Consider the following 24,257-nt stretch of genomic DNA (forward strand, 5'->3'; position numbering starts at 1 on the left):
TCTACTCTAACTGTATTTTTATTAGTGAGTTTTCTGCACTTTTTATATGTTCTAGATACTAACCCTTTATCACATGTTTTGCAAATATTTTCTCCCAGTCTGTAGTTTTCCATTTCATCATCTTCTCATGGGCTTTTACAGAGCAAAATATTTTAGTTTGATGATGCCCAATTTATTAATTTTTCCTCTTATGGAATTTGCTATTAGTGAAATATAAGAACTATTTGCTTAGCATTGTGTTGAGTTAAATTTGCATAAGGAGTGATCATCTTTTTTAAAAAATATTTTATTTATTTATTTTAGAGAGAGAGAGAGAGCATGCAAGTGGGGGGGAGCAGAGGGAGAGAGAGAATCCCAAGCAGACTCTGTGCTGACTGCAGAGCCCAACTCAGGATTTGATCCCAGGACCCTGAGATCATGACCTGAGCTGAAATCAAGAGTTGGATGCTTAATCGACTAAGCCACTCAGGCACCCCAAGGTGTGAGCATCTTGACAGGAATGGCATTAAACCTAGATCAATTTGGATAGAACTGACATCTTTACTATACGATACAGTTTTGCAACCCATGAATACAGTGCATCTCTCTATTTATTTATGTTGTTTGATTTTGTCATTTTTAGTATATAAGTCCTATACATGCTTTGTTAGATTTACTTCTAAGTATTTAATTTATTTGGAGAGATTGTAAATGGTATTGTGTTTTTAAACTCAGTTTCCATGTTTTCATTGCTAGTATATATAAATATGATCTATGTGTGTATTGTTCTTGTTTACTGTAGCGTTCCTGAACTCAATACTCCTACATTTTTTTTTTTTTAAGATCCCTTGGGATTTTCTGGTAGACGGTCATGTGATATGAAAATCGGGACAGTTTATTTCTTCCTTTCCATTCTATTTGCCTTTTGCTTCCTTTGCTTGCCATTTTGTATTCGTTAGGACTTCCTTTAAATCACTTTAAATAAGTGATGAAAATGGCATCCTGTGTCACTAACTATTTTAGAGAGAAAGGACTCAATGTTTCATAATTGAATCTGACATTAGCTGTAGTTTTATCAAGTCAGCTCTTTATCAGGTTAAGGAAATTCCCTTTTGTTCCTAGATTGTAAAGAGTTTTCTAAGAAATGGATATTGGGTTTATTCTAATGCTTTTTCTATATTGACTGACATGTGATTTTTTTCCCCCCTTAATCTTTTTAACAGAGTGGACTATATTAATGGAATTTCAAATACCAAACCAGCCTTTACTTCTAAAATAAACCCCATTTGGTTGTGGGAGTATTTTTTGTTATATAATGATGGATTCAATTTATTGACATTTTGTGTCTAATTTCATGAACAGTATCTGTAGTTTTTCTTTATTGTGGTTTTCTGGGGTTTGTGTCAGGGTAATGCCGGTCACAGAATAGGTTAAACAGTGTTCCTTCATCTTCTTTTTTTGGGGGAAGAGTTTGAGAAAGATTCATGTTAATTCTTTAAATGTCTGATAGAATTTGCCACTGAGGCCATCTGAGCCTGAAAATTTCTTTTTGGAAGTTTCTCAATTATAAATTCAATTTCTTTAATAGTTATAGGACTATTCATATTATCTATTTCATCTTCAGTGAATTCTGGTAGTTTGGAATTTACTAGAAATGGGTCATTTTCTTCTACGTTGTTGGATTTACATGTTTAGAGTTGCCTGTAATTCTGCTTTATTTCTCTAATACCTTAGGGTTATCTGTAGTGATATTGTCATGAGTTACTTGAATATATTTTAGGATTCTAACTGATTTATAGTGTTTTTTAGTATATTACTTCACATAACTTTCTTAGTTGTTTTAAATGATAATTCAATATACATATGCAATCTATCACTGTCCACAGGTGGTATTTGGCTACTTTGGATGGAGTGTATATACCTTATGTTTTAAAATGTACCCAGGATTTGTTTTAATCACATGTGGTAACACATGCAGACACAGAAATGACTGTCATGAAGAAGTTTTTATACTCACATACCCCTAGAAACAGGAGGCATTCCATGCCATGCAGGGCCACATGGAGAAGCACCAGAGTCAGTCATGAGGTGGGGGAAGAGGCAAGAGTCTTTATTGTGGTTTTCATGGGAAGGAATGAGCAAGATAGGGTAAACAGGCTAAGCAGGTTTAGGATTGGCTGGTTTGAATAATTTCAGTAGGCTTTGGAGTGTAAGGGTTCCCAGCCCTGGGTAGTAAGGGTAGGAGAATATTGGTCTAGAATGTAAAAGCCTAACAGAAGAGGTGTGGGAGGCATGAACTCTAAATTTGTTAGTTTGCATATAAAAGGTGCTCACAAACGAGTCATTTACTATCTCTAGGAATTAGCTAAACCTGGGAGAGGCAGTTCCCAACAAAGTCCCAGATACCAGAGCATCAAAAATATAGAAATTAGGAAAATATAGTCAATATACCTTATTTCCACTTAGATCACTTTATCTGCTCCATATTTCAAATATAATTATCTTAAGATTTTTTTTCTCTCTCTCCAGATATATACAAATAGACCCCATAGCACAAAGTAGAATTTTTGCTTCAATCAGCAAATATGATTTAATGAACTCAATAGAAATAAGATAGTCTACTAATATTTATTTTACCCATTTAGATGTTCTTCACTTTCTGAAGTTCTAACTCTTATCTTTTCATTTCCTGTTTAGAGAATATTCCTCATCCATTCTTTAAGGACTGGTTTGCTTATAAGAAATCATCTTCCTTTTCCCTCATCTAAGAATGTCTATTTTCCCTATATTCATGATGGATATATTCTCAGGATATGAAATTTACAGTTCACAGTTCTTCCTTTTCAGTACTTGGAAATTATGTATCACTTCCTTCTGGCCTCCATGATTTCAGATGAGAAATCTCTTGTCATCTGAATTGCTGTTTCCCTGTAAGTAATGCACTATTTCTCTCTGGCTGCTTTCAAGGTTTGTTTCTTTTTCTTTTGTTTGCTGAAGTTTAATTATGATGTGTCTTGCCATGGATTCCTGTTGCTTTAAACTATTTGGAGTTTACTAGCCTCTTGAATCTTAGGCTTATGTATTTCATCACAAGTTTTCAGATATTGTATCTTTGAATAATGTTTCAGTCACAGACTCTCCTCTCCCTCTGGTGCTCTGATATGACTGTTACCTCTCTTATTATTTTCCTACAGGTCCCTGAAACTCTGTGCATTTTTTTTTCAGTTTATCTTCTCTCTGTTGTTCAGTCTGTGATGATTCTATTGATTTGTCCTCACATTAAGTGATTCTCTTCTCCATTACCTTCATTCTCTTCTTGATCACATCCAGTGAGATATTTATTTAACTTAATGGATTTTATCAGTACTAGTACTTTAATTTGGTTCTTTAACTTACATTTTTCTCAGATTCTCTGTTTTTTTTCATTTGTTTGATGAGAATTCAAAATTATTTGCTGAAGCAGAATGTGGGGCATTGATTTACATTGTCTCATTGCAGAAGGGTGGGGTGGAAGGTCTGTTCCTGGATGGGCCCAAGAGAAATGACCAAGAAAAGAGATAGGAAGAAGCAGAGTGCCAACTAGCTTTACTTGTCACCACTTCATTCCACCTCACTGATGCTAGGTGGGGTTGGAAGCTCAGTTCTCCACTGGTCCTGGCTCACATGTAGAAAGGAAGCAGAATGCCAACTACCCTGTCTCACATCACTTAATTTTACCTTGTTGATGCTTGCTAGGGGTATAGGCTGTGGTCCCCATTGGATCTCACTGATTCCAGGAATGGGATGGAATGCGAGTGGCTATTGGTCCTGGTTTACACCCTACTGGATCTTGCTGACATCAGGAGAGGGAAGAAAAGTGGACTGCTTACTAGCCCAACTTGCCCCAATTTGCTCAGTCTCATTGACAACAGGTGTAGGCAGAGGTGACTAGATCCTCCAGTCACCAGCTCTTTAAGTCTCATTATTCCTGGGTGGGGACGAGCTCTCAGCTTACAACAGCACTGTTGACACCTTCCTGGTGGGGTACTTTGAGCTCCACCTGTTTCTGCCAGGGAAGAAATAGAAGATAAACTACCCCCTTGGCTCCACCAACACTGTTTGTGGCAAGGGAACTGGAGCACAGCCTACTTCAGCTGGGGAAATGATAGATTAGTTTTGCTGCTAGGCCCCATCAACAGAGACAGGTGAGGGGAAGGGAATCAGAGTGTGCTGCTTAAGAGACATGAGGGTGGGAGGGTACAAAATCAATTCTCTGCTCGGCCCTTCTGAGGCTACTGGAGTGAGGGACATGTGATTTTTCCATTGATGTTTGGCTAGAGTAAGGTAGGAAGAAAAGGACTATGCCGTCTTGGCAAAACCGGAAGTCCAATAAATAGGAGTATTTTAAAAATATCTTGGGAAATATGAATTGTTTCCAATATTTATAGACAACCCAAGACAGATCTTTCATTTTTATATTATGATTTTCTTAGTTCTACGATTTCTTTTGGAATGAAAAAAATGTTGCTAAACATTAAAATGTAAAAATCAAGGAATATAAAAAATTAATTAGAATATTTAATGCAACTATCAATAACAATAACAGTGTACTTGAAAATGGTGATGAGGATTTTTCTAATTACAGGGAAACAGTGTCTTCTCAGGGGAGAGTCAGGTTTCAAGAAGGTACAGGAAACATTCAGATGAGTTGATTTGGGGATAGAGGGTATTTTCCCTATGACAATTGAGAATTCTAGAGGAATGTGTGGTAAAGCCTTAGAGTTTGGAAAAGAGAGGAAGTTGTGATAAAAAAGTGGGTGTACTGATGAGCACCAGGTGATGTACAAAGTGTTGAATCACTATATTGTACACCTGAAACTAATATTACACTGTATATTAACTAACTGAAATTTAAATAAAAAATTTTTTAAAGAAGTTCATGTACTGCCCTTGAGGATATTAATGCTGAGAATGAGGGGTAACGCAGAAGAACTGGTATTCATATGGTAACAGATATAAAGAGGGATAACTGTATAATTACATACTTCCACATGTTAGAAAGACAATTGGTGGTGGTAAGATCTCACACTCACGCTACCTTTGGGGATGAAACTTCGGAGGTGGGAACGATTGGATAACTTAGCAAATATACATTACATGTAAGGATTTGCTAATGGCTTGAAAATAATTCACCAGTTATTCAACACTCTCTAACTACCTAAACATATGCATATATTTTGCTATATATGAGCTTAGCTGTTTCAAAACTCAGCCCTCACAAGTAACAAACTACAATTGAACCCTTGAGCAATGTGGGGGTTAGGGGTGCCAACTCCCCTGCAAAGTCAAAAATCTGCATATAACTTCTGACCCCTAAAGACTTAACTACTAAGAGCTTACTGTTGACTGGAAGCCTTACTGATAACATAAACAGTCAATGAAGACATATTTTTATGTTATATGTATTATATACTGTATTTTCACAATAAAGCAAGCTAGAGAAAAGAAAATGTTATTAAGAAAATCATAAGGAAGAGAAAATACACTTACAATACTGCACTGTAAAAAACCCACACTTAAGTAGACCTGAACAGTTCAAACCCATGTTGTTCAAGGGTCAGCTGTAATGTGAAATATGGAGAATTTGCTAATATACTCAGGGAATGAGTGCTTGTCTGCAAGGTAAGTGTCTCACTGTTTACCTTTACCTTCTATCAGTTTTCTTCCTGATAGAAGTTGTGATAAAGATCACAGTACCATTTACATATGATAATAAAATGGATAACATGTAATGATGACTTCTTCTGTTCCTATCAAGGGGTCAGGGACTCCAATACATGCCCAGTTGCACAGAAAAGGAAATCCATTATAGCTACCAGAATTCAGGAAGAATAAAAGTGGCAAAAGGTAATGAGTGCTTGTGCTTAGTCAAAATAGAGAAATCCTAGAATGAATGCTTTCATAAAATGCAGTTATCATATCCCTTTTATGAGATAACTGAGAAAATATAAATCTAATCCCTTCTGTAAGATTAAATTTTGACTTGCCCACAGAACTGGTGACAGTAGAGAGTTTCAATTGTGTACGTATTTCCCACTCATGGAGACCATGACAACTTATAGGCATTTGATCTTACTTTTAGACTTAAATATACATAGGATTGTCAGCTAAATGAAGAAGAAGAAAAAAAACGATAACAATTTCAGTTCAGGTGTAATTGGATTTTTGACATATCAGATACAGCTCTGATTACATTTGACAGATGCATACTGATTTTCATTTTAAACTCTTCTGATCCAACATATTTTGTTATTTCTAGAATTTTTTTCCTTGAAATTAAATAAAGGTTTGAAGATACAGAAAATTTTAATTAACCTCACTGACTGAATGTAATACCTATCCTGGAATTGGAGTCTGATAGTATATATTTTTTCATACAAAAACAATGAAAAATGTAATATTTGTGTAGCATAAAGCAGAAATTTTGCATTTTAGAGTCTACCAAACAGGTCATAGGACACGGTTTAGAACATGTCCTCACTTACCAGAGTCTAAGAATTAAAACAAAAATGCAAAGTTTATACAGTTGCATTAAGTTTCTCAAAAGTGACCCAGAAGTGCTAAAGCTGTCACCACTTTTACTATCTCAACACTTTCTTTACAGCTTCCATCTCTTGAGGCTCTTGCACAGAAGCGAATGTAGTCTGTTTTTTCATACTGGATTCTGGGCCAGTGACCTTCAGTATTTTTGCCCTGATTTCTTCTCTCTCATATACATGTGGATACTCAATTTTAAGCATGTTTTATTATGTTTCTCCCAAGACAGGCACTTGATTCTTGATCCCAACATAATAAAAACATTATTAGACCAATAAAACTTGAAAGAGTATATTCCGTTTTACAAAACATAATTTTACTCTCAGACTCACACCTTGCTTGATTCCAAAAGTAGTCATAAAGCATATAATTTGCTTTGCTTTTCACTTTACTATCTGAGCACTTTTATTCCAAATTTTTCTTTATGTTTTTTCTAGCACCTAAGAAATAAAAGAGTTCCATTTTTTAAGAGAAAATATTGTAAACTTAGCATCAAAATTAGAATAACTATTCCAAAAGCAAACAAACCTATATAGATCTGTTTTTATTAATGTCATTAACATAGAATGACAGAATTTTTGAGTTCTAATTTAATGGTCCTCACGTATAACCTCCCAGTGAATCTAGGAATATATTCTAAGAAGTATTAGGAAGATGGCCCCTCAGCAACCACTTAAATTCATCCTCTAATGAGGAATTCCTATTTCTTAAGGTACTCAGCTCCTTCATGAAATAAAATTGGAAGGTTTTTCATTGTTTTAGGCCCTGGTTCCACTGCTTAGAGCTACCAGTCTCTGGTTGAAGTTCTGCTGTCAGCAGCAATACAGAAAATTAAACTCCATCTTCCACATTTGGAGAAGCCACTTTTCCATGCTCACTATAATTTATTCCCTCAAGCACTAGACATAGTTCTATTTGTCATGTCTTGCTCATTATTTAAATCCAAGGATTTAAGATTTTGACTGTCTTAACTGTCTTTGCTAGGTCCTTTAATAGGCAAACCCAAGGGGCGTCTGGGTGGCACAGTCAGTTAAGCGTCCGACTCTTGGTTTCTGCTCAGGTCATGATCTTAGGGTCATGAGATGGAGCCCCGCATTGGGCTCTGCACTCAGTGGGGAGTCTGCTTGGGGATTCTCTTCCTCTGCCCCTCCCCCCTCCTCTTTCTCTCTTTCTTTTGCAAGTAAATAAATAAATTTTTAAAAAAGAGACAAACCCAAACCAGTAAGGTCAGCTATATGTTACATTTCCACCTATGATGAATGATTTCTCAGATCTCCAAATACTGTCCTTGAATTCCTATCTCCATTGACTACCTGCCCATTGGGACATCACCATTTCTACCTAAATTATAACATGTTGACTTATTCGTAATGTAAGATTTTCCAAATTTTTGATTTCACTCTTTCATAACAAATATAACTATGTGTGGTTTCTTCAGTATCAATGTAATTTCAATCAATATGTCTCATTGGAGATTTTAGTTATAAGTAGAGTTGTCTAGCCATTTATCAGGTATTTACTGCCATTTCCTAAGATATAATAAAAGACCCTTCATCCCTCAATACCCATGCAAAGAAGCATTTTATTTTCCAGTATCTTAATATTTAGCATGTTTAATTGACCCAAATTATCCAGGTAAGATCTAATTAGTGTAAAGCAATTTGAAACAATTACCCATATTCTTACACCTGCAAAAAGCAATTTTACTATTATGGCTCAAACTTACTTTAAATTTTTAGATAATCTGACTACAAAGTATGTTATCAAGAATTAAGTAAGATAAAAACCAAAAATGTGCTCCCAAGCCGAACACCACAACATTCAATTTATGTTACTGATGCTTTGCACTCGCATGTCAGACATTCTATTATTTCCTTAATACTCTGTCTTGAAGACTTCAGCCAAACATTACAGAATACTGAGAATAAATATCCATTTAGCATTCTAGCATATTGGCTTTCTCTTCCTGCTTTTTGTGATACATCAATTTGCTGACTATTCTCTGTTTTTATACAAGACATAGATGGTATGGACTCAGATGAGACTCTATCAGCCATTTAATAGAGCCATCTCTGCCGGCCAATTCATTCATTCATGTTGTCCCTTCAGTAAGGGGTTTTCTGGCCACCCTCTTCAAAACTGCCCCTCCAGCACCACGACTTTCCTTATCCCTCTCCTGTACCCATTTTCTTTCCCCATCCTATTTGATTATTGTCTGTCTTTTCCTACTAGCATGTAAATCCCAGTAGGGCAGAGATACTTGCGTATTTAGCTCCCTGCTGTATCTACAGAATTTAGAACAGGATCTTAGTATATTGTAGCTCTCAATAAATATTAGTACAGGAAGGAGTTGAGCAAGGAACTGTTTTAGTTACCGGAAATACCATAGGAAATGAGAGAAAATATTGTTTGTGCTGTGGAACTTAATAGAAAGTGGAGAAAAGAAGAGGAATAAATAGGTAGATAACTACACAATAGGTTTTAATTATTTAGGAAGAGAGAATTAATGAAGACTGCTTTCAAGGAAAATTTCTCTAAAGAAGTGACACTAAGTGGAGGCATTTAAAAGATTTAGAGGAAGGTAAACAAGAAGTTGGGGTAAGAGTGTTCCAAGCAGAAGGGTGAGCAACTTAAACACTTAAATAGGAATTGGCTCGGGATGTTGCAGCAGCTCAGTGAAGGGTGGGAGAAATTAGAGAAGATGAGGTCAGGAAAAAAAAAAAAAGCATGGACCAGATGATGTGAGGCCTTTCTGACCTCACCTCCTAAAGGTGAACCGGATAACATAGGGAGGTTTAAAAAAGCATAGTGATATGACTCAATTTATGTTTTTACAACAGATCACTCTGTCTTCTGTGTGGAGATGAGAATTTAGGGAGCAGGACAGAAATAAAAGAAGCAACTGTAGCAGTTCAGGTGGCATAGACTAGGGTAAAAATGATGGAGGTGGTAAAAAGGGGCCAGAAATGAGATATATATTTATGGTTTTGCGATCAGTATTCACTGATGGGCTGGGAATTTGCACTGAGAACAAAAAGGAATCAAGTATTACTCCTAGGTGATTGGCAAGATGAACTAGATAAACAATGGTGCCATTAAGTGAGATGGAGAAATCTTTGAGGAAGAAATTAGCATGAGAGTGAGGGGACAGGTATATCAAGAGTAATATTAAGAGATACCTACTAGATACCCATGTGAAGAAGCAAATAAGCAGTTGAAACTCAAGAGAAATTCTGGAGTTGGAGATATAAATTAGGAGTTCATGATGAATAGACAGGATCCACAAGCCTCAAAGAAATGACCAGGAAGATAATATAACTGGAAATACAATTTACAAAAAGCCAAGTGCAAAGAGCAATATTAGATCTGCAAGTTCTGCTTCCTGGAACCCAAAGAACTTCTTGTATTGGCCAACTGAATGGCTTCATGTTGATAAGAGAGGCATTAATTCTCAAAGAAGAAAGAGGGATGGTACCTAACATTTATCTATCTGTCTGTCTATATATCTATGTTTAAATAAAGCTAAAATAGAAAACTGAAAATTTTTAAAGTTACATGAAAATGACACTAACTAAAATTATATCTGGTTAGTTTTATTGATCTGTAGGAAATTATGTGAGAAAATAAAGGCCTGATGTTTTAAAGAAAAAAAAAATAAATTTAACTGGAGCAAAGCAACATGGTTAAAGGTTTCTTCCCTATGTGTTTTTCTGCCAGGAATATTTATGTAACCAGAAGTCAGGATTTCCTACTACTGTGATTAGTCCAATGACAACAACCTAAACTAAGGCTCTAAATCTTTTCTTTAAATTAAAGATAAAATTTAATTAGCCCTTACAGAGATTATTTAACATTGTGTAAAATGTTTTGAATAGTGTGCTAATCCTTTTACCACTGTGTCAGGGAATACCAAGAGTACAAAAGTGATATAACAGTCATTATGTAATAATATTTTTAGTTATATTAATCTTTCTCATGAAAATGATTAAAGATTTTCTATTCTTGAACAAAGAATACTGTTGTTGTTTTAAGTAAAGCCTCTGTGTTTTCTAAGAAGCAATAAGAGCAAAGAAACAGTGAGCTGTTACATTTAAAATCAGTAATGAAGTATTAAGTATAAATAAACAGAAAAATAGCTTATATTGTGTGACAACAAATTGTGTATTTACTGTTGCTCTAATATCACAAAAAATGAGATATATTGTTAATACTCTTGTTATTTTTAAAAGGTAATCCAAAATGGTTTTGAGCATGATTTGTCCATTAGACAAAAGCAAAATATATGAAAAATACATAAAAAATTTCTGAAGACACAAAGTTGATGAACTACTGAAAATACACAAAATGGACATTGATGCAAAGATTGAGAATCACAGAAATGTCATTTTTCCCTACATGTATAAAGTTAAAATTTAAATGACAAATTGAAAATAATTCCAATAAATATTCTATCAGGTTTTCTCTGGAGGTAATCAAGTTTATTATAAAGGTCATATGGATACCTAAACAAGGAAGAATAGCCAGTATAACTCTGGAAAGGAAAAACAATGCTATTTAAATATTAATTAATTAAATATTAGTATTAATTAACATTAATATTAATATTTAAAATATTAAAGCACATTATAAAACCTCTTTAATTAAAACAGTGGAGTTTTGGCTCTCAAAGAAAAATCAGGGGAATAGTAGCGATAGCCCAGACAGAAACCAAGTACACATGGCAGCCTAGTAGTCTATGATAATGCTGGCAGATCAAATCGGTACAGACAAAATGGGCTTTTAAATAAATCTTGAAGAAATAGCCATTTGGATAAATAGATGGAGGGGAGAACCAAATTCTTAGATTTAAAAGACTCAATCACTCAATATTTCTAAGATGCCAGTTACCCCCAAATCGATGCATAATTTCAGTATAATTCAAATACAAATCCTAACAGGGGCATGTGTGTGTTTGGAAGTTAACTAGCTGATTCTAAAATTCTTATAAAAGTACAAAGGATTTAGAATAACAAAGAAAATATTGAAGAGCACGGAAAATTGGAAGGATTTATGTTACCATATATCAAGACTTGCCATAGAGCTACAGAAGTTAAGGCAGTATGGTACTGGTGCAAGGATGGATGACTAGACAATTGGAACTGAATAGAAAGTCCAGAAGCAGACCCACATACATACTGTTACTGGATTTGAGAGAAAAGTGTCACGCAGTTCAGTGAAGGAAAGGATGGCCTTTTCTATAAATGGTGCTAGGGCAATTTGGTATACATAATGAAATAAAATGAACCTTGACTCCCACCTCACCATATTTAAAATTACTGAGATATGTATCAGGAAAAGTACACAATAATGCTTCTAGTAAAAAAGAGAAATATATCTTCATGACTTTATGCCCCAAGCTACCAAGACTATGGCCAGTATATGGTAGCTAGATATCAGCTCTCTGGGAGGAGTGCCTTCAGCTGTAGAGTCACCTGACCAAAGTCAAACTCCTTTCCTGGGGCAGACGCAACGATAGATTGATGTAGGTAGTGAGGTGGGGGGAAAGGAGACGGAGGTATAAAATCATGGCCTCCTCAATCCAAACTGGGGCAAATCTGAAGTGCTAGCCTAGTTTCAATGCTTGCCGTGGTATGAGCCAACACCTCTGTCTCCACCTTCTCCCTCTGTTCAGTCTTGGTTAATTCTCTTCTTCCCCAGGGGTGTTGATCCTGAGAGCACTCCCTAATAAACTTCCTGCACACTAAACTCCTTCTCAGAGACTGCTTCCCAGGAAAACTGTTCAGCAATAATGATACTTCAGACGGTTCTGAGTGAAACTTGGACAGATATTTAAAATTTTTGTTTCATTATTTATTGATAGATGTTTTACAGCAGTCTTCTACTTAGAATAGTATTGTGTAGTTGGGTAAGAGCCCAAGCCCTACATTCAGACCCAAGCCCCAGCATATACTGTGGGTGTGATCTTGGACCTACCTCCTACATGTCTCAGTATATTCATCTAACAGAAGGGTATTAATACAATCTATCTCATAGGGTTATTGTGAGGACTAAATCCTTTAATATTTGTATAGTGTTTGAAATAGTTCCTTGCACAGAGTACATTGCTATTGCTCATGGCAAGTGACATTGTTTTCCATTCAAATACCATTAAGAAAATTATTATATAGGTGACATGCCAAAATTTGTGAAGGTGGCATATGAATAACTGAAATTTGGTGGTTTTTTTTAAAGATTTTATTTATTTATTTGACAGAGAGAGAGACACAGTGAGAGAGGGAACACAAGCAGGGGGAGTGAGAGAGGGAGAGGCAGACTCCCGGTGGAGCAGGGAGCCCGATATGGGGCTCGACCAGGACCCTGGGATCATGACCTGAGCTGAAGGCAGCCACTTAACGACTGAGCCACCCAGGCTCCCCAGTGATATTTTTTAATGAAAATGTTGAATAAAAGTAGAGCACATAAAGGATTAGGAATAGCAAAAGGAAGAACAAAGATGGATAATCTTAAAAATACAGATACAAATATAGAAATAGATATCTACTGCTCTGTAAGAAACTCTTTTGTAGAAAAACTAGTATTCTAGAAAACTAATATTCACCTTAAGGTAACAAGACTTTCGTCAATGAGTAATTGATGAAAATTAAAAGCATTTGTTTAGCAATTGTTTACCTAGAAAACAAATGGATTTCAGAAGAAAAAAAACTTACTATTTATTTCTTAATGCATTTTTCAGAAATATATTTCCTCGTATGTATTGGCAATATACTAGTCCTGTTTCTTATAAAACTGAAGAAACCAGGAATCCATCTTTGTGTTTACCTATTTTCACCCAAACAATACTAATAACCAAATCTTGTAATTTTAGTGTTTAGAAATTTCTTCACATAAACAATTGCGTTTGTTCTTCAAAAAATATCCTATTCAGGAAAACCGATTTTCATTTTTTGTGATGCCAGATTAGAATCTAGAGAATACAGAAACTAGCTCAAGCTAAGGTTACAGTCAAAACTAGAACACTGCAGATTCTCAGACTACAAGTCTAATGCCGGTCCCTGTAGCTTGGATCTCTCCTTAGGGTCCTAGGAAGTAGCAACTTATTCTCTAGAGCTCAGTATGATATAAGAAAAAACTAACCTCTCCCCACCGCTGGCCCTGTTTTTTAAAATGTCACAGTCAGAGGACCCAGGAAAATGTTACAGCTAAGATTTTTTTTTCTCAAGGGTTTAATCTTGATTTTGCTTCACTGACATTTGATTACTTCCTGGTGAAGGAGAAAAAGAACACTTCAAGTCTTATAAATGTATCAGCTTTGTAGCAGGATGTCTTCTGCGATCACAATTCACTTCTACTCTTATCTCATTCTTGGTTACTCAACCTAATTAGATGTGTAGACAAGAATGAGCTTCAAAATGAAAGCCTGGCAGGTTAACATTCTTCACTGACAGGAAGACCCCCTTGTTCCCCCCTCCTGTCTAGTTCCTGTCACCAATTTTGAGAAAAAGATAACAAAAAGGATAGTGAACTTATTAAAAACAAAATGAAATATTGAGCTATCTACACCATAGCATAGAACTCATTCGAAGGAAGAAAAATTCTAGGAAAAAAAAATTTCTGTAGAGGAATAAAATGGATGTGAATGTCCTTTTCCAATGTGAAAAAACAATGTCAATGGCTAGAATTCTAGTCTTGGTCGATATCATCATATATAGAGATGCAATTTTATTAGAGGGGTTTGTAAATACAAAGGAACTTAAATTTCAGAAAGAAGTTGATATGAGAATGCTTGCAGAAATGATTTTTATCTATGTCCTTTTGTCACATATAGATCAAAATGTTGCTGAAGTCGGGTTGCGACTGGGAGGATGCCTAGAAGAGTTAAGCATGAAATGAAGCAGCGGCATTCACATTGAGAAACACTAGTCTTAGCAGCTGTCAGTTGGTCTCCCTTTAATGCTGAGCCATTCCCTGAATTGAATTGAATGCAGTGTCACAGGATATAGCAGACTGGAGGGTAGGAGTTTAGAACCTCTGCTAACTCAGTTCATCTGAGAGCAATATTTACAAAAGTATGTTTCTTAGCCAGATATACATTCCAAAAACATTATTTCCTCTATATGGAAATATAGACAGCATTAGAAAAAAAAAAAAGTCCTAGGAAACCCTGCCATAAAGGAAATTTTGTTTAAGTTGGCATTTCCCGAATTTATTTAATCATAGAACTTAGTTTTTCTTTTTTTTTTCTCATATCATACCTATTTCTGTCTCTTGAAATTAACATTTCACTCTACACACTTAGGTAAATGCTGGTCAAGAATAAGACAATCTTTATAGTTCTCAAGTATTCACCAAGGAAATGTTCCATGCAGAGGTGGAAAGAGTTTTAAGGTTATAAATGCTTTACATGGCATGTGAGATTATACCTACAGGTAATTTTTACAGTAAGGCCATGAACCCCAAAGTCTCTAAAAATGTCCATAGCAATATAAGAAACAGAGCACCCATTTCAGTTGTACCTTTAATGTTTATGTGCCCCAAATCATCAGGAACACCCCTGACACTAATACCACATAAGAACACCAGAGCAAACAAGAAGTTTCTAGAGAAAGCTTCTAGAGAAAATAATCCCCTTTGGAGATTTTATTATATAGAGCAGCAGGGAGTACATCTTGAACTGTCAACCCACCACACAGGCAGGATGTGCATTGTTTATTGAAAAAACAAATCACAGAAGACACTAGAGATATCAATATGGAATGCAGGAGAACATCAGATTAAATTTGAAAATGATGTGAAGACAATTAGAACAATATAAATTATAATTAAGAAAGTACTTTCAGAATCTTTTTTTTTTCAAATTAGAAAATTTAAAATTGGAACATACAATGTTGGTCTGTGTTGCATAGAAATTACATTACATATAATTACTAACTGGATTACTCATTTATTTAAATTTGAAACTATATCAGAAATCACTTGAAGAATAAAGAACTAGGAATCAAAACAGAAGGAAGTTCATTTCAATATATGAGCAGTTCAAAATTAATAAACAAAGATAAAAGGTTTGTAAACTAACACAATAAGACTGTTGACTTTGGTAAAAGAAACAATTTCCATAATTCCCATACACAACTCCATGTTTAGAGGAGGTAATTCCCTGGCATTTTATTTTTATTTATGTATTTATTTTTTTACCTTTTGGCCCCTTTCACCCATTATTTGGATTATTTAAATAAAAGTATGGGTACTGGAAGCTTTATGTTTTTACTATGCAAAAAATGAACTTTATTGACACTTATGAACACTATGCTTGAAAATAACAAGGAAATAAATGGTCCTGGAGAAGAAGATTATTGCAAAGATGTTCTCCCCAAATTTGTCTATAGGTTTAATGTAATTGTGATCAAATGTTTATTGAGACTTCTTTGAAACTTGACAAAAAGTTATTCTAAATTTTTTCTATAAGGATAAATAGGTGATAAAAGGAAATAAACTATGTTTTTAATTCATTTTTTAAAAAGATTTATTCATTTATTTGAGAGAGAGAGAGAGAGGGCACACAAGTGGGAGAGGCAGAGGAAGAGGGAGAGATCTGAAGCCGACTCCACGCTGAGCGCAGAGGTGATGCAGGGCTCGATCTCAGGACCCTGAGGTCATGACCTAAGCTGAAACCAAGAGTCGAATGCTTAACTGACTGAACCACCCAGGTGCCCCAGAAATAAATTATTTAAGAGATCATAAAAAGAAAGAAATAGAATAAGAAAACATAAAAAAAAGAAAACATAAAATTGTAGGATTTAAACTGCATGGCACTAGAACAAGACCTGAAATACAGAGACACATAACAGAATATGATCTGAATACAGGCTGCAAAACATAAATAGCTACAGAATGATTATTATTATCAAATGAAAAGATCAAATTAAATGAAGGGAATCAAATTAGATCATAATTACATAGCAAAAAAGCAAAACCTAGATGAATTAAAGGGGTAAATGAAAAAGCTGCCTATTTACATGTAACTCCTTCCCCATTACAAAGAAGAAGAAAAAGAAAATGTAGGTGAATTTTTTATGGATTTCACAATGTGGAAAGACTGAAAGTGTAGAACCAATGGAAAAAATTTTTAAGAAAGAAAGTGTCTCATATACTCAATGGATAAGTAAAATTAAAATATAAGCAGACATGTAAATACTTAATACAAATATAATAAGGTTGTTATTTGGCATTCAAGGGGTTTACAACTTTTTGCTGTTATAAACAGTGCAATATTTTGATTCATTCTTCAAATGATCTCAGCAGAGGGGCACTTGGGTGGCTCAGTCAGTTAAGGGTCGGACTCTTGGTTTTGGCTCAGGTCATGATCTCAGGGTCATGAGCCTGAGCCTCACGTTGGGCTCTGTGCTCAGCGTGGAGTCGGCTTAAGACTCTCCCTCTCCCTCTGCCTGCCTATAAAATAAATAAATAAATCTTAAAAAAAAAAGGATCTCAGCAGAATTGCAACTACTGGGTCAAAAAAGTGATAATTTCTGTTTCTTTATATACATTACACAAAGTGCTTTTCAGAAGCTATGTTGTGATTTATATTCCCCAAAGCAGTACTTGTTCAAATTTCACCATGGTTTCAAGGGATAAAAAAATGAAGACAAAAAAGGAAATAGAAAATTTACATGGTTATCATTTAAATCAACATTTTTTTGAATATTAGTGACTATGAACATATTTTAATCATTCTTTGGCTATCTGCACTTAACTCTTTGGTGAACTGCTGTTTACACTCTTTTTAATGTGTTACAAAGAAATTGAAAACAAAGACATTGAAGTCATACACAAGGAGGTTTAGCTTTGACATTAAGCAACTGTTTTGATTTTATGTAAGTTAATTTTTCTGAATTGCAATCTCCTTGATTCAACAAGAGTAATAATAACACTTACACTATAGAGTTGTATCAAATGAAATAAAAAAATGAGATTTAGGATGCTGATAGAAATAGTACAATAAATAGAATAAAGTCATGAACCCATTTGTATTGGGATGCTAGTAGTTGTTGCCAATTCCAGTTAGTATTTTTGTATTATGTTAAGATAATTCATATTTTATCATGTTAACCATAACTATTATGACTAATTTAAGGTAATTAAAATATTATTTTAAGCAAATTAATATTTTTTGAGTTTTAGATTTTTAAGCAACTTCATTTCTTATGCCTTAGATTTTCTCCTATTCATCAATGTGCAGGTGGGATGATTAATACATAGTACAAATAGATGTACACCCTCTAATAAATTTTCAGGGAATCATTAGCTTTGTGAAGATGCAATTATTTTTCATGATTATGAATAGCTTTAGCATACTATTTATTTTTAATTTTCCAAAATCTTCTTAGACTCACACACTTAAGTATTTTTTTTAAAGATTTTACTTTTAAGTAATCTCCACACCCAATGTGGGGCTCAAACTCACAATCCAGAGATCAAGAGTTGCACACTCTTCTGATTGAGCCAGCCAGGCGCCCCTCACACACTTAAGTATTAAGTGGTCAAAAGGACTTTCGAACATTCAAAATCTCAAAGACAAAATATTTTACAAGTTGTATTTATGTGCTATGGAATGAAAAACAGTGAAGATATAATGAATATATATAAAGATTATACTATCCATGCTTTTCTATCAACTTATTAAAATTCATATCCAAATATTTAATTGTGTAATTGTTATTAAATATATATTAAGATAAGAGACATACAATTTCATCATCTCTGAAATATAAAAGCATATAGAATGACAGAATATAAAGTAGAAATCCATACCTTGTGTGTGACTCAGACCACTAAACTTGAAGGCAGAAGTCTCATGGAAGAAGCTATTCCAGTAATGGTCAATGACGAGATGCCTAGGTTTTTCCGAACCTAATAAAAATATAAAGAGATATTATTCCTCAATGTCACATTCAAGAGGAAAAATAGCAGTGGAGATTGAAATAGAATGAAACTCTCCTCTAATGGAAAATTTCTCAGATGATTATTTTTCAAAGTATATATATATATATATATATTTTTAAAAATATAACCACAGTATCTTTATTTTTTATTTTTTATTGTTATGTTAATCACCATACATTACCTCATTAGTTTTTGATGTAGTGTTCCATGATTCATTGTTTGTGCATAACACCCAGTGCTCCATGCAGAATGTGCCCTCTTTAATACCCATCACCAGGCTAACCCATCCCCCCACCCCCCTCCCCTCTAGAACCCTCAGTTTGTTTTTCAGAGTCCATCGTCTCTCATGGTTCGTCTCAAAGTACATTTTAAGATGAGATTTAAATCCCATTTTTGAAGACCATATCCAACATTATCAAAGTTTTCTCTATATTAAAAATATTATAAAATCAACTCATACATTCTTAGAACTTAATGTAAACTACTCAAATAACAGATATTATTGAGAGTCTGTTTGAGCCCACTGTCTAAAAATGGATTCTAATAATTAATATTTACATGTTTAAATGTATATGCATTGACAAAAATTTAAACCAATAAATACAAAATCAATCAATTACTCAAAACGTACTGGCTACATAACAAGTACTTGCCTTTAGTGCTACCATGTATAAAAGACAAAAATCTCTGTCAGTACAGGCATTTATAATTTTAAGTACATTGAACTAGATATCAGCTGACACTGTCCTTGGAAAGGAATGGGAGTGCATGTTATAACCCCTATGAAAGGGGTTTTTGTAACTTATGGTAAAATTGTATATATATTTACTATTTTGCCAATCAATACTGCTTGTAGAAATACACCTTAAATATAGTCCTCAAACATGAAACAATATACATGTAAAGGCATTATTTGTATAGCAATATGCATAGGGGCATTATTTATATGGCAAATTATTAGAAATAATGAAAAGGTCCATGTATTGGCGACTAGTTGTATATAAACAATAATGTAGCAAAAACTGAGGTACTAACAAGTCATAAAAATCAATGAGAAAGGTGTCCGTTAACTATTTTACTGGGATTCCAGACATATACATATTGTTAGGTGAAGTTAACAAGGTGCAAAAGAAATGATATGGTATTGACCTCTGCATGAGATAGAGGATGACAGGGGACTAGGTATGTATATATGCACTTACTCATGTACACTCATTTTTGTAAAACCAAACACAGTATAAAGTAGAATGAAGATGAAATCTTCATTTCAAATGAAGATGAAAATCATTACCTACACAGTTGGTGGAGAATGTGGTAGATGGTGTAGGTATGGGAATGAATTTTCTTTCAGAACTTTTTATATAGCTTTGAGTTGTGAACAATACATGTTTCACAAATTCAAAAATACAATTGAATTTAAGAAGTCTCAAAATGCAACTCTTAAAACTTTTTGTAATTGTAAGAATATAGTAATTTTGACAATATTAGCCAAAATATTGACTATGATAGAGCAAATGAATTACACTGTTGTGTTGAGAATCAGGTTTCTCATGTGGGAGAAGGAAGAGAGTGTGAGGTAAATTTAAGAAGAACCCTATGGCATAGGATTGAAAGGGAGATATCAGTATGAAACATTTTTTTTTTTTTTTAAGTAGGCTCCATGCCCAGCGTGGAGCCCAAATGCAGGGCTTGAACTCATGACCCTGAGATCAAGACCTGAGCTGAGATCAAGAGTCGGACACTTAATGAACTGAGCCACCCAGGTGCCCCGAAACAACAATTTTTAATAACTCTATTTGCTCTGTCCCCTGAAAGGGACATCCCAGCAATAGTGAGCCCATCTAGTGCCCATTTCTTAGATATTAAATACCTTGTCCCTATAAAGCAAACCTTAGAAAAGTGTCTAATTCTAGCTTTAAAACTAGTTAAGTGGTGGGCAACTGGGTGGTTCAGTTGGTTAAGCGACTGCCTTCGGCTCGGGTCATGATCCTGGAGTCCCGGGATCGAGTCCCGCATCGGGCTCCCTGCTCAGCGGGGAGTCTGCTTCTCCCTCTGACCCTCCCCCCTCTCATGTACTCTCTCTCTCTCTCATTCTCACTCTCTCAAAATAAATAATAAATAAATCTTAAAAAAAAAACTAGTTAAGTGGTGCAACTGGAACATCTTGTGCCAGAAAGTAACAAAATGTTCAAAAACTAATAAAGACGATTCAAAAGACCTAGGGATTGCTTGCAAAGGATCCTGCTGGCCAAACTGGAGAGTATCCAAAAGAATAAAAATAATACCTAATAATAATGATAATAATAATAGTAATAATAATAAACCTATGAAGACAAAGTAGCTCCATTCCTCCTAGGTTCTCCCTCTTACAACTAAAACTTGTCAGATGTAACATAACAGACAAGCCTGGGGAGACTTTGTAAGCATGGGAAGAAGAAAGTAACTTGAGGAACAACATGGTGGTGAGTTCCTGGTTTCTTTTTCTTTTCTTTTTTTTAAAGGAGGCTCTATGGAGGGCTTGAATTCACGACCCTGAGATCAATACCTGAGCTGAGATCAAGAGTTGGATGCTTAACTGACTGAGCCATCCAGGTGCCCCAAGTTCCTGGTTTCTATATTGCCTCTTATATATACCAGACAAGGCACTGCAGAAGCCTCGAACCCAGATCAGCTAAGAGGGGTAGACAAAAAAAAGAGGAGGCAAGCTGATCTTCCAGCTCCTGTTGGTAGACACAGGCAGCACTCCAATTCTCTTGCTGGGTAGCAGGCTGAGAGAGTGTTGCCAGGGTAGAGTTTATCTGAATGAATGAATGAATGAATGAATGTATGAATGAATAAAAATGGTCCGACAATATTCTGTCCACAAGAAACTTCTTCAAATTTAGTGACCTTGGTAGTTTGAAAGAAAAAAGATGGAAAAAGATGTATCATGCAAATGTTAACTATAAGAAACAGGAATGATTACATTAATATCATATAAAATAAATTTCAGAGAAAATTAAATTACTAGAGACAAAGAGAGGCATTACATAATATAAAATATTGATACATGAGGGAGACATATAATCCTAACATGTCTATAACAGATAACAGAGCCTCAGCTTACGTGAAGCAAAAATTGATAGAGATGAAAAAAGAAATAAACAAATATACCATTACGGCTATGTGCTTTAACATCCCTCTCTCAGCAACTGATAGAACCACAGTCAGAAAATCAGCAAGGATACAGAGGACCCAAATAACAAAACTACCTCACAGAATTTAAATGACATATGTAGAGCATTCCACAAAACAACAGCAGAATACATATTTATTTCAAGCTCCTGTGGGACATTCACTAAGACAGACCATATCCTGGGTCATAAAACAAACCTCAACAAATTGAAAATAAGCTAAATCATATAGACTATGTTTTTCTGACCATAGGAAATCAATAATGGAAAGAAAAAGGGCAGGGGGAGAGGGTCTTACACTGCCTTTTTCCATTCTGTCCTGGCACCACTCTTTGAATGTCTTCTTAAAACCAATAAAAATTTGTTGTAATTCAAAAACTCAGTAAACAAGTTCAACAGTCCTCAATGCAAGAGGAAAAAGGAAAAGGAGTAAGAGATTTTTTTTTTTTCTGTTGATATAAGAGCTATGGGTTTGTACAAATAGAAGCTTTTGGGTGTTTTTTAAAAAACGTATTTATTTATTTAAGAGAGAGAGAGAGAATGGGGCAGGAAGGGGCAGAGAGAGAGAAAGAGAATCCAAGCAGATATTGCGCTGATCATGGAGCCCGACTTGGGGCTCGATTTCACGACTCTGAGATCATGACCTGAGCCAAAATCAAGAGTCAGACGCTTAACTGACTGTGCCACCCAGGTGCCCCTATTTTTTTTTTTTAATTGCTCTTAAAAGCCATAAGGTCCTACTGGAGATCTGGATACAGAGAAATCCAGAGAAGAAAGAGATAGGTTTCAAAATCAATTCTGTTAACATTTGTTATGTTTTTGTTTTCCCAGACTCAGGGAAATTACTCAGAAATAAAATGGTAATGACACTGTTTTAAACAAAGAGATCAAGTAGCCTCCTCTGAATAAAGTGTGGGCCATCAGACAATGCATGTTCGGTAGTCAAAGAATCATAGAATCACTAGCTAAAACCAACCTTAGCTATTACCCGGTGCATCCCCCAGTGTGTAAGGAGATGCAGAAGCCCCCCCCACCCCCCCAAAAAGAAGTTCCTTGCCCAAGGTCACATAGCTTGTGTCTTCTGAATTTAGATCCCCATATGCTTTTATATAGCAAATATTCTGTGAATAAATGTGATGATGTGATGGGGATTTGAAAATAATAAAAGCTGAGATGTAAAAGACAAAGAAAAAAAATCCATGAAGCTGTACTCACACTTACAAATATAAAGGGGGGGGGAGGAAAGCAGAGGAAAAAGTTTTTATTTCCTTAATATAAGAATCTCCAGCTAATAAAAAACAGCAAGGATGACAGACATAATAACTGATACTAGTATGGATACTAAAATGTTTCATCAAGTGAAAGGTTGGAAGGAAAGGGGTTATTCACATTGTTTCAAATTATCACCCCCACAATTATTTATTAGTTATAAGGGAGAAAGATGACCTTTACAATAGAAAGATCTGGCAGACACAACCTTAACCAAGTGATTAAACTTAGCATCCCCAAATAATGGGACTTTGTGTCTCCTGATGTGTTGCAATAAGTTCACGGTATGTATGTGATATTCTTCCAATGTTAGTCAGAATTGAGTAATGAAGAAACAAAGATAAAGTAAAACAAAGTACATCAGTGCAATGTAGTACTATAGAACTGTTAATATATTTATGTAGTTCTGTATGTCCTAACATGGAATAATCTCCAAGGTATGTAATGAAAGAGAACTTTTTGTAAAACAAAAACAAAAACAAAAAAATCCCTGAAATCCATAATGTGCAATATTCTATAAAACAACTGGCCTGGACTCCTCAAAATGCCAATATTATAAGAGATAGACAAAGGTGGGAGGAAATTTTTAGCTTAAATGAGACTTAAGAGATCTGATAACCAAATGCAATGCACAGTTCTTAATTGGATCTCAGATTGGAAAAAAGATAAAATTTTTAAGCTCTAAGGAACATTTTTGGGACAACTGGAGAAGTTTTACTGTGGAGTATATATTAAATATTAACATATCTATATTAAATCTTTGTGTATGATATGGCATTGCAGTTATGTTGGAGAAAGTCCTTTCTCTAAAGCCATAGATGCTTTAGAGATGAAATTATGTATCTATAGATAGAGACAGGATATAAAGCCAATTCCCCCCAAATTAACAACTGACGAAGCAGATGAATCTATATGAAAACTATAGGACTAATCATTGTACTGTGCTCTTCTATAGGTGTGAAATTTTTCAAAATAAAAAGTTGTGTCTTAAAAAAAAGTTGTGTCTTAGGGGGACAAAATTAAAGACTAAATGGCAAAAAAAAATTAAAATTAAAATATATTCCTATAGCTTAAATGAAAGCACATTTTATTATCTTTAAAATATGATTTGTGTAAAAGGAACTATTGGGTCATAGAAAAAATTTAAATTATATTTGTACTTAATTCTCTATGAAAAGGAAATAAGCTCTATTGACATTAAGTATATGAGTTGATAATGCTACATATATGTATTTCACAAGTAAATATATGCACATTGAAGTGAATGCTAAGAAATATTTATTAATTGAGGTATATGATTTTAAAATATATTTTGAGACC

At 34.7% G+C, this 24,257-nt stretch overlaps 1 protein-coding gene across 3 annotated transcripts in view; it reads right to left on the reverse strand.

Annotated features, from left to right (window-relative positions):
• CFAP47 (cilia and flagella associated protein 47) overlaps nt 1–24,257 on the reverse strand; it is a 519,587-nt gene that overhangs the window by 72,892 nt on the left and 422,438 nt on the right. For all 3 annotated transcript variants that reach the window (XM_088028500.1, XM_088028501.1, XM_088028499.1), the window contains one exon: nt 18,364–18,462. In XM_088028500.1, the coding sequence (XP_087884626.1) occupies nt 18,364–18,462 (99 nt within the window). The remainder of the gene's footprint in view (nt 1–18,363; nt 18,463–24,257) is intronic.

The sequence above is a fragment of the Eumetopias jubatus genome, unplaced genomic scaffold, assembly GCF_037043125.1.
Source record: "Eumetopias jubatus isolate StellerSeaLion01/CBP00866 unplaced genomic scaffold, mEumJub1_p1.0 scaffold_11, whole genome shotgun sequence".
In the NCBI taxonomy this organism is placed as follows: domain Eukaryota; kingdom Metazoa; phylum Chordata; class Mammalia; order Carnivora; family Otariidae; genus Eumetopias; species Eumetopias jubatus.